Source organism: Rhipicephalus microplus, chromosome 3 (assembly GCF_043290135.1).
Source record: "Rhipicephalus microplus isolate Deutch F79 chromosome 3, USDA_Rmic, whole genome shotgun sequence".
Lineage (NCBI taxonomy): Eukaryota > Metazoa > Arthropoda > Arachnida > Ixodida > Ixodidae > Rhipicephalus > Rhipicephalus microplus.
The window spans coordinates 199,883,474-199,895,771 of NC_134702.1; the positions used below are offsets into that span (position 1 = coordinate 199,883,474).

At 42.7% G+C, this 12,298-nt stretch overlaps 1 protein-coding gene across 1 annotated transcript in view; it reads left to right on the plus strand.

Annotated features, from left to right (window-relative positions):
- LOC119159896 (uncharacterized) overlaps window positions 1-12,298 on the plus strand; it is a 150,341-nt gene that overhangs the window by 53,425 nt on the left and 84,618 nt on the right. The window contains exons 5-6 of the mRNA XM_075890662.1: window positions 8,660-8,731; window positions 8,797-8,936. Coding sequence (XP_075746777.1) covers window positions 8,660-8,731; window positions 8,797-8,936 — 212 coding nt within the window. The remainder of the gene's footprint in view (window positions 1-8,659; window positions 8,732-8,796; window positions 8,937-12,298) is intronic.

Here is a 12,298-nt window from a genome sequence, read left to right on the forward strand (position 1 = left end):
ACTTGAATAGTTTCAGATCTGTATATTTATGAAAATGAGTATAGATCACTTTGTTTAGATCGATTGTCAAGAGGGGGTGGGTAACTTTTTTATTTTTAGTCTCTAACAGATTTTGCCACAAGACAAAAATAACACTTCTGCTTCTGTCTTCGGAGTACGAAACTTTAGTAATTATTCCATGTCTTCGTTTGTGTAGAACAGTTCACAGCAAATATATATTATCCTTCAGGGGTTTATGACACAGACCTTTTAGATAGTGTAATTTCTAGTAGCAGTAATAATGTTCTATTGGTGGGAGACTTCAACTCCCATCACATAACTTGGGACTCAAGGACAGACTCGTACGGTACTCGATTGTGGGACTGGTCTCAGGGTAATAGTGTCACTTGTCATGAGTCAGATATGTCCACTTTTATCAGAAGAATGTGACCCTCCTCATTGCACTTGACTTTTCCGAGATTAAGCAATGGAATCTTGCCTTGGTCCACTGTTGACTCTGTGACTAATAGCCATCACATTCCAGTTACAATTGACACTGTATGCCCACTAGTATCTGTTCCTGCTAGAAGACTTGCGTGCATAAACTACAGTATTTTCAAAAAGGAGCTTGCGAGGCTTCATTGAGTCTCTGTCTGAGGCAATGGTACAGCAAAAATCGTTGAGCATTTTTTCAGTTATACAGGAGTCGTGTAGCAAAGCGGAATTGGAGGGTCAATTAGTTGAACAAAACTTGTGTCGCGATGGGGGAATGATAACCGTACTCGGTATTTTAGGCGTAGAAAAGCTGCCTAGAAAAAGCTATTACACAATCAGTGTCCAAAAAAGTGGTCAAGATATAAATTTATTGCAGGAACTTTCAAACATACGGTGGCTAAAGCAAAAGCAGGGTATGATGAAAAGCATTTTGAACTTCTTTAGAAATTAAATAAGAAAAGAGCTCTATTTGGATATCTGAGACAAGAAACTAATTGCTCAAGCAGTAAATCCTGGATCTATAGTTTTATCGCCTCAGAAATTAAAGCAATAATTCAAAAGCATAGCTCAAGGTTTGGAAAAGCGATTTTGGAGCAATGTTTATTAGTTTTTAGTAATCTCGCGTTCAAGCGACTGTTTCACTGAAATATCGATAGAGGAAGTGGCAGAGGTTATGAGAAAACTTCCGATGGCGGCTCCAGGCCCGGATAAGTCACTTTAGCAATGCTGAAAATTTTATTCAGTGAGCCATGGGAGCATGTACTTAATGCACTAAGTAATTCGAAAAGAAAAGCTTGGATTTCATGGGAATGGAAAGCCGCGAAATTCATATCTGTCCTAAATAAAACCAGGCGAAGCATACGTTTTTGGCAATATCAGGTTAATTGCACTAACGTCCAATTTTGTCAAAGTCATTGAGAGAGTAGTGCGTGTTCGCATAATGAAATACGTCGATAGAGAGAGAGTTCTTCGCTCATGTCAAATTGGATTCAGGCAGGGATGTTCCATAGGGCAAGCGCATATCGACCTAGAGAGTCGCATACATCTAGCGTGGCGTCAAGGGCAGTACGCAGCCCTAGTTACCATGCACATAACAAAAGCGTATGACAGCGTCAAGCATAGTGAACTAGTCAGTCGTCTGAGAGAAATCAATTTGCTGGATTGTTTAGAAGCATAGATAACGGAATTTTTACGAAATAGAACATTTTACTGTTCGCAAGGTGGTGTTTCGTAAAGTATTTATAAACAAGAAAAAGGAGTACCGCAGGACGCTGTTTTGTCTCCGATACTATTCAATATTTCAATAAGCTCGATCCCATGCAATGCGAATGTTCAGACGTATGTATATGCTGATGATATCACGTTTCTTCGTCAGCTCACGACATTCACGCGCTCTATCAAAACCTACAAATGTACTTATCTGCGATAGAGCACTGGCTTGACGTTATTCATCTACCTCTAACTGTGAACAAGTTTGCATTATTAGTAGTTCCGATGAAAGACCCATTACACATATCTCTCTCATACAAAACTGATGCAATTCCAGAAGTGTAAATCATCAAATATCTAAAAGTGATATACGACAGCTCTCTGGTATGGCTAAACTACGTCGAATATATTGCGGCAAAGAATGTTTGGGCAGTTCGCTTATTACGGAAGATAAGTAAGAGGAGATAAGGAATGCGCAGAGCCGCGTTATTATCTATATACCGCATGTATGTCAGGCCTGTTCTAGAATTTGGATGTATCTTTTACTCCGGGGCACCTGCTTATAAGCTTCGTCCTCTTGTTCTTCTGGAGAAGCAGACACTGCCCATGTGCTTGCGGCTACCTAAATCTGTAGTGAACAACGTTTTATATATAAAAGCTAGAATTCTCTCACTCCTCACGCGATTGAGAATGTTGACAGTAGAAACGTACTTAAGAGCATTTTAATCTCCTTTGAAGCGTATAGAAACAGTTTTGATTGCGTAATCTGTTTTTTTTAACTGTCAATCCTAGGTTTCACACACCTCAAGTAAAGTTTGCACAGTCTGTTCTCGACCGACTGTCCGTGCAAATTATGGATGTTCTGCCAATTTGTATCTCGACAACGTCTCTCCAAATATACTTAAAGAGATTCCCTCTAATACTGCTAAACATTTGCCGAGTAATTTGTTAAGAGCTACTTTACAGGACTACCTGCTAGGGATGCAAGCCCGTGTGATCATTGCTACGGAAGCTTCCCAGCGAGATGAAAAAGGTGGCATCAGTATATTCTGCCCTGTTCTAGACTGGTCCTTTGCCCTCCGAATTCCAGATTTCCCACCTATCTATATTGCAGAATTTTAGCGGTAGTTTTGGCCCTTTGAAAAGTGTCAACATCAGTGAATTCCTCCGTATTATTAACCGCCTCCTTGTCAGTCTGCAGTGCGCTCACGGCATCCGGTGATTCCAAGCATTGGGCGAATTCAACTCCCTAGTACCAAATCACTTAACCCAGGTGTGATTAGTATGGGTGCCGGGGCGTAGAGGCATAACTCTAAATGAAACAGCTGATGCACTAGCGAAAGCGGCGTTATACGGACCAGCTATCAATATTACCACTACAACAGCCTTTATAGTAGCTTCTAGATTTCGGAGGCAAATGATGATGTAAGAATTCTCTACACCATCTTTAAAAAACTCTCTGAATTTTAACCATATATTGAGACCCTGGGAAACTTCCTTATGTCATAACCGAAGCCTGGAAGTTTTAATCACTCGATTACGCTGTCGTATTCTTCCCTTAAATATGTATTTGTTTAGAGCAGGCTTGACTCCATCCCCACTATGTTATTTTTGTGCAGAAGAGGAAACTGCGGAGCACTTAATGAACTCTTGTAGAAGTTTTCGACATTAAAAATGCATCACTAGCAATACCGTTACGAATCCTTGGTTTAGCTTTGACAACGTCAAATTTGCTATTCCTAGGTCCACATACCCTAGGGCACAGCAACGGGAAAGTGTGCGCGGCCGTGCAAGATTTCATAGTACAGCCTAAAAGATTGACCTAATAACCGCGTTACCAAAAGCTTCTCAATTAACTCACGTAGGCTATAAAAACGTTTTCTCTGATATCAGTGACTTATTGCTCTTTCAGTAAGAACTACTGAAGTTCTATTTTTTGGAATTACAATTCACTTATTCCTTTCAATTATTAGTTATTTACCTACTTTATTCGTAGTTCACTTTATAGTTATCCACTCTTATATTCTCTAGATCACTGAATAAATATTTTTTCTTGATCAAATTTAAAAATTTATTTTCCCCGGTAAATAACCACCTGTTTCATGGCCAATTCTCCACAGTGAGTACGAGCCAAGGCATATAGGAACAAGCAAGCAAGCAATGCAAGCCGGCCCAAGATCGGGCGTTGTCTCTGTTTCTCTGAATTACTATCGCGCAGCTCGACTATTCAACCTTGCGCCTTAAGCCACCTGCCTGCAACCTCGTGGGCCGTGGGCAGCGTGGGTCTCTCCCTCATAGGAACGCCGTTCACGCTTCCTCGGCCATAGACTTCACCACCCGATCGCTGCTGCAGCTACCCACTGAATCAACCACGGATGGCATCAATGTTTCTTCGGTGGCTTGAAGGTATGACTTGAAAGAAAGCCATGCACATCCAGGGAACGCGTATAGGCTTGCTTGACGCACTCCGGAACCGCGACGACTGCGCACAGCCTCCTGTTTCTCGGGAACGCTGTTAATGCCTCCCGCGGCGACAACCACCCGCCCACGGCATTTTCACCGCCTGAGTTGCTGAAGGGTGCTACGACAGCTCCGCCTGACAATAGTTGCGTTCGAGTGAGTAAAAGGATTATACCCTACTCCTCGGACATCACCATGGGCTCCGCGTGCGAATCACCGGACAGCGCCGCGGGACTGCGGCGTACGATCAGGCGACTCCGCGTCAGAGTCACTGCCATGACAGCGACGAGCACCACCGTCTTCCCCGCCATTCTTCCGGCATTGAACATTGCTGACGCTATGCTGGACGTAGCCGCCTCACCCGACCTGGAGGTGAGCCCAGCCGAGGTTCGCAGGGAGCTCCGTGAGGTCCTCATGCAGCTCGAGGACCAGCTGGGTGGCTTTGCGTTGACACTCTGTGCTTTTTGAACTGTGGTCCCATCATCGCAAGCCGCCCGCGCAATATCGGAGATCAGCGGCTTTAACGACCACGCCGAAGATTAGGTGGCAACCGTCGACGTTATAGTAGTACGCGAAGCATAGACGGAGCCTCAGGAATGGCCCATGGTTGTGGACCAACTACGAAATGGTGCCGCGGCGTGGCATCGCTACAAAGACATGTGGAAGCAGTGCTGGACAGACTGGAGCAATAAGCTCATAGCTGCCTTTGGACGAACTGACTACCATCTCACTGCTGCCACCAGTCTACCCTAACGGCAAACGAAAATGTACCTCGGTAGGGGCACCTCCTCGAGGCGGCCAGTGCGCACTGCAGCTCACCGGCAGAAAGCCGCGCAGCTAGGCCTAGTACAAACACTGGACTAAAGCCCAGCCGTGTCTCTGACTCGTTGGCAATCGACAGAACATTCATTATTATGGCTGATAGTGTTTGACATCCACAACGAAATCTGCACCCCTGCGCACCATCACTTGAGCACTTGAAGGCACCGGCCCACGTCGCACTGGACGTGCTACCACGTGAGACATGCCTGGCCATGCATTCCGCCAACATCAGCTCTGACCAGTAACAAGTAGATCTACGTGCAAAGCGCTCATTGACCGGTCATTGGCCTCCTTGCTTAAAGACAATTTTTCCCAAAACATTGAGATCTTTAAAAAGCCTAAGGCCACCCAGCACAAGCCTTGTCCTAGTGGACACGGCTTGTAAAGTGTACCAGCCTCCACAAATAAAATATTTCATGTACGGACGCATCAAAAATTCTTGGCTGGAGAAGGCTAGGGAGCCCCACAGTGACAGCTCTGCAGAAGCACAGCACACGTCGCAAGTCAGCGTGGGAACCTGACGACAAGCAGACGTCTGGTCGCACAGGAAAACGTCCCTCGCCTCAGTGCAAAATGCTCAGACGGCCCTGATGGCTGTTTCATGTTGCATTACCGCACCAGCCATTTTCTGCCTTGTTTGGCAGAATGTCTCTGTATAAAGGCAAGCCTTCCGTGGTTTGGCAGCTATGGCGATGCAGTCAAGGCCGCCCACCACAATCAGCGTATACAAGTTGTCGCAAGACGTCGCACCGTGGTCGAGTTCGCTCACAGCGACAAAGTCGATTCCGCCCACCGGAAAACCCACTGACAGATCTCCAAGCAGAGGCACAGCGTGACCGGCACCAACCACCACGGCATTTCCAGACAAAGTCGCAGCGTGACCACGTTCGACGACTGCGAAACAGCCAGTACCGCCCACCGGAGGCTAGCAGGCATGGTCGAGTATGATGAGTAAGAATGACACCGGCGCTTTCGCTCGCGTGGGAGACATGGAAAGTGGAGGAAGATGAATTAGAGAACAGAACAGCCGGCCCAGGATCAGGCATTGTCTGGATTTCTCTGCCTCATGAGGGTCACTGTTCCATTTGTTTGTCAGGACATAACTAACGACTTGCTCCAGAAAGAACAGTGTTATTTTCATAGTCTTTCGTGGCAAAACGCAAGGCTACATACGTTTCGCTAGAAAAGCCAGGATTCAGTAAAGTGATACAATTCGGTATTTTCTCCACGAAGAAGATAAAGTTATCTTTCAGTCATAGTAGGTGATTGTCATCGCTCCGAAAATTAGGAATAATATTAAAATAGAAATTGAATAGCAAAGATAAGGCGTGCTCGACATTTATGTAGGTAACATCTCTTGCGGCCTCATTGTCCAACGACTTCAAGAACAACAAACGTACCTGTTTTTTTTGTACTTGCAGAACAGATGCAGCGTTGTTTATTTTGCCCTGAGATTTTGTCAGTGCTTTATGTCTCCTGTTTTACACCTTGTTAGCCAGTTATTCTACATTTTGACAGAGTTTCAGCTTGCATTATCCACAAGTTTATACACATCTCCATTATGCGGTGAGCCATCCAATTATATAAGTTCCTTAAAAGGAGACGATACCATCTCTATACCCAACTTCAATAATAACCCGCCTCTTCATCGTTAACCCCCATTCCTGCAGCTTTTGGTCATGCAACAGTTTCGTGCTGCATACGCGGCGTAGGATAAACAATTTCTACAATGACTCGATGCCGGCACCCCCCCCCCCTAAAACGTGGCCATTCTTTGAAAGGGTCGACGCCGCCTCACCTTCCGCGCCCGCCATGATTTGGCTCACACGGCGCTTCGTTTACACGTGCTCGTGGCGCCTGCCGCCTTGTCGCCCGTCTGACTCGTTGCAAGTCCTGCAAAATGAGTGAATGCTGCGCCCCATGGTGCACAAATTATTGTACGAATGAAAGAAAGGTTTTTTTTTCTTTTCGAAGCGATCCTGAAAGAATACATTATTGACAGCGAGAATAAAGAGTGCCAAATGCCTGCTGACGATTGCCTCTCGTGTACGCAGTGTAAATACTGCAAGCTTTGCTGCTCTTTTCTGTCACGTTTTCATTGAAAGTTGGGTATTTTTGTGACCAATGTTGAACCGACGTACGTGTATATTACACAGTCACGGATTATACTATTAAGAGATATGTGTGGTTTTGGCTTTGTAATAATTCCCGCACTTGTGGCAACTAAACACAATCGAACGATGAGCGAACTGCTAACTGCAAATGGTTTTGTGGTGTTTGAACCTATCTCATAAATTTTGTATCGTATCGCACAGCGAGAGCTCGTACCGCAGAAATTCCGGTATTGGTTTCGGCGTGAGTGTCGTTGGTTGTGAGCGAAAAATCAATCTCGTGCGTGACCGGAAAATTGAGAAAGATTCAAGTTAAATAAACAATACAAATTCTGGGTCTGAGTGCGGATCGTACCCAGGTTGTTTTTGTGGCAAGCGAGTGTTCTACACCCCTACACTTTTTTCTTTTCTTTGTTGATAATTATTAAATGTCTTCTAAAATGAACAGAAATGACACTGAATGAAACATGAGTACAATCAAACAGAGACAATAAGCTCTCTAGCAATACTGAGGAAACACTCGACGATTGACGAAGTTCAGCACAACAGCGAGAGTTCTTCAAATCGTGCTATACAGATCAGGTGATGAGGCCAAGGACCTCACCAAGATGAGGTACTAGTCCGTTTTAAAGTTCATTAATTCATAAATACTTTTTGGTGAAGAGCCATTTTAAAATAAATATATGCTAGAAGAAATAGGGGGTTCTGCGTTGCGGTCTTGCATACTCGTCTTCCATAGGCTGTGCATACCCGTGAGGAAAAACATGTCGAAAGGCACTTCATCAAAAGATGTTTTTTTAATATTGTTGTCACACGGCGCGCGTCTGCTTGTGAACACGGTGAAAGAAACTTCTATGCTTGAAAATTCAGCCAAATTACCTTACATGCTTTATAAACGCACGCGTTCTGTATACATGCTTCACAACACAACATGACGACTGCTTCTCAAAATAAAAAGTCTTCCTATCGAAACGTCAGCCAGTGAGTATGAGGTACTTCACGTGAACATCTTATCACTATCCCACTACGTTGTTTCCATTTGTCAGCTCCCATCAAGATTTTGGATCACAAAACAACATGAAGGATTGCAGTAGCAATACGTGGTATAAGCGTGCATTGCCATTGGGCGTCATAACATGTGATTATCATAATGACTCATTGTTCATACCTAGTCACCCACTACAAGAGGCATACACATTAATGTGCCTGTTACCTTAAGGGCCGATGCGGGTGCATAGGAAGTTCGAAAATATTTCATTCATTACGTGTTTTCAGTACGCACTAGGGACACAATATTGCTATCGATTTCAACACCTAAAGGCGAAGCTTTAGGTTCCCACAATTTTTCAGGCTATTTAGAGGTTCGTACCCATCGTTACCAGCTAAAAAATGAAGCGAGAAAAATAGCAAGTTATGAATTTAACGAATAACGAAACTGACTATTCTGCAACACCTTTGGCAATATCATCTTGTTATCTGACACTGCCATTCATGCTACAGACAGTGCTTTTTGTATAATAATGTTGGTTGGCATACATGTTTACGAAAGAAGATAAGTTCTAGCATTGTGTACTCTGTCATAGGCCGAGGAGTTCTTCAAGCTACATCAAGATCCTAAAATACTACTCACACTTGTCGGATCGTCGAAACTTCAGGTGAGCGTTATGTTACGCTACACTTTCTAAATGCCGTTAATCATATCGCTTCTTTTGACTCTCAGGAGGAAGGCATAGTTAAAAATACCACTACAAAGGAGAAGAAGTTAAATGCGTCGGAGACTCTGGAAAAACTGGGCGCGGTAATGACTTGGCATAACAACACCCTCTACGCCGATGCGGATGTCATATTCCTCGTAACAGGGTACGTAACAGCAAACTATGATGCCCAAGGGAGATAAGTCGGTTTCTTTTCATCCGACCTAGACAGCATCGACTAACATGGTAGTGATATTCTTGAGTGGATTGTAATAAGTTAAAATATTGTAGTCAGTATCAGATCTTTTTGCGTTTAAAAAATACCGTGATTTTGTAACTAAGTTTCTTCGAGATGCAAAAAAAGTATACATGAAAAAACTGTTTAGTGATACGTACTCCAAGGGTGATTTAGCTTGCTGGGCACTGCATAAATTTCTAAGTCAAAGCCTAAGCACTGAAGAGCTCAAGGTTAGTGAGAATTGGAAACAGCTAAAGGGTGTTGAATTAGCAAACCGCTTCAATCAACACTTTGCAAGTTTAAAATTTAGCGCTCACAGTACAGACGCTCTCAATTACATGGGAGCGCCCAATCTACACACGGCATTTTTTGAGCCCACGACATCTGAAGAAGTTTACTCTGCTTTCATATCTTTAAAGAACAGTAAGGCAAGGGACATTGATGGTCTGAAAATTAAACCAATTAAACTTGCACTAGATATTTAGTGGATGCACTTGCGCACATATTAGACTACGAGGGACGAACAAGTGCCGCTATAAGGAGCTTCGCCCCTAAATATCGGCTAATAACTCCCTACCAATTTGGGTTCCGTAAGGGCCTATCGACAGAATGGGCTGTATTAACAGAAAAGAATTTAATTTTGAATGACTTTGAAGAGAAAACATTAACATTAGGTGTATTTGTTGATTTTTCTAAAATCTTTGACAGGATTAACCATGTTACTTTACTAAAAAATCTAGAACATTATGGATTTCGTGGATTACCACTGGATCTTCTCAGGTCTTACCTGATGGACAGAAAACAATGCGTTTGCATCTCGGGTGAATACTCAGACCCACTGAAGCTGGAAGCTGGTGTTCCTCAAAGAATCATATTAGGACCCGTGCTGTTCAACATCTATATAAATGATTTAGGGAACATTAGCAGCTTACCAGATTATATAATATACGCAGATGACACCAGCTTTTTCTTGCAGTCGCGTAGTACTGATTGTTTATTCCGACAAGCTAACTCTGTTCTCGAAACGCTGTATTTTTGGAGCAAAGCAAATTCTTTGCTGGTTAAATCTAAAGAAACAAAAGCTGTTCTTTTTGCACCAACGTAAAAAATACGTAAATCGTAATCTAAACATATTCTATTGATCAGAACGAATTAAAGTCACGGCTGACGTTAAAACGTTAGGTGTAATCTTTGATTAGCACTTATTGTGGGACAAACTCATCGAACGTGTTGCAACACGTATGGCGAAAGCGTGTGGGGCACTGTGTAGGCTTCGCGATCTTCTTCCATTAAAAATACGGCTACTGTTGTATAATACAATATTTATCTCTCATGCTAATTATTGTAATTTAGTATGGGGAACTATGTCAAAGAAGAATTCCAGGACATTATTTATACTACAAAAAAAGCATTACGGCATGTTGCGTGTGTTCCTTATGAGAGCCATACAAGTCCATTATTTGCTCAGTTTAATCTTCTTCCATTTCGTTACCATTATGAGTTTAACCTTGCCATGAAGTGTAAAGAAAGCGTTAAACGAGACCATGGTGCATTTATTCATCTTTGCAAGTTAAACTAACCACATCAACTCAATTATGACATCAGAGAGCGTGAAACTTGGGCCGTCCCCTTTTCGCGAACCAATCATGGAAGGGACCGGCTACCGTACCGTATATCATTACTGCTTAACGATCTTGAGGGTTAAAACATTACTTTATATACTATTTCACGTTGAAGGTTAAAGAAGTATTTTCTTTGCCGTTCGGCTTTATGTGAGTACTTTTATGTCACATATGCGCTTGCTTTTTCTTTCTTGTTTCTTAGGCATGGTATATCTTTTATTTTTGTGGTGTGTGTAAAGCCTTCCTACATGCTCTTATGTACTTGAAGATCTGTGTGGTTTCACCATGATGCATGTTTTCTACGACTGTGTTTGTAAACCTTGTGAACTGTTAACTAAAAAAAGGTGTCTTCTGTGTAAGGAAAAAGGGAAAGTTTTTGTTGTGCTGTCAATTTGCAACACACATTTCAGTGTTTTATTAGTTTGATTATTTTTTCTCGGAAGACAATTTGTATATCGATGCATTTCAGTTTTTGAGTACGTGTATTGTCTCCTGCCAAATTTTATAGAGGCAGGGGCCTTCGTCAAGCCGCTATTATAGCAGCTTTTTGCTTCTGTCCTAGCATTTGTTGTAAATGAATGCTGAAATAAAGAATCACAATCAGAATGAGAATCAGAACACGCTTATGAAGCAGCCAAGTAAGCAAGCTGCAGTGTTAATGGTAGCCACTCGATAAGAGTTGGCGTTTACCCGTAATTTTGCTGCTTTATGGTCACCATTTCTCCACCTTTCCCGAAGGCGTTTTTAAGGTTCACACGGTTCACACTTGAATAAATTTCAACAGAAAAGGAAATACCACACTGTGGACTCAACAGAACGCACTTGCCCAAACTCTTAAACTCTCCCAATTAAACATGCATCGACGCTCTTTGAATTCACATTAGACAAAAAATAAAATAAAAATGCTTTGGAACACCTAACATACTTTGCACGTGAACGTTCTTCTCATTTATGAGCATATGGATTCACTTTGTTTCTAAAAATAGTAAAAATGTGGGATGAGGAAAGTTGTGTTCACAATAAACTGCACATGTGAATCGTCAGAGTGCCTCGTCTGCCTTAGGTTGGATTACACCGTTATGGGAACGTACTATGAGTCGTACTCTGCATGTTCGGGCGCATGCTTGACATCCACCGTTTATTGCCCGGTGCGCCGAGTCACGCCTAGACTGATTACTTTACTTCTTTCTCCAACGCAAGAGGTATTTCTACACTCTGGGACCACGTAATATGACTTGTAGTAGTATTTAAAAGTTCAATCGACATAACAATGAATGTACGATGCTATCCTGATCGCGCCATGTGCGCACTCGTTTTGTTGTCATCTATGGTCGCAATCTCGTGGTCGCAATACTCTTCAGAGCACGTTTTCGACTCGTGACCAAGGCGACAACAATTTGACGGGCAATAAATAAACATAAGCATGTGGTCTTTGATTAAGGTGTTTTAGGGTTTAATTACAGCTAGCAATAACAATTCGGAGTTTTCGGCAAACAGAGTTCCTTATCAGCATCGTGATTTTGTCTAATGAAACCAAATAAATATAAACATTGTTAGTCATGTTGTCAATTATCGTGATCACGTCTTGTATTGTCACACTACGTTGCTGCTATCGCTTTCGCATTAAGTAAGATAGTATTATTAAGACTTTGCTTGATAGACTATGTG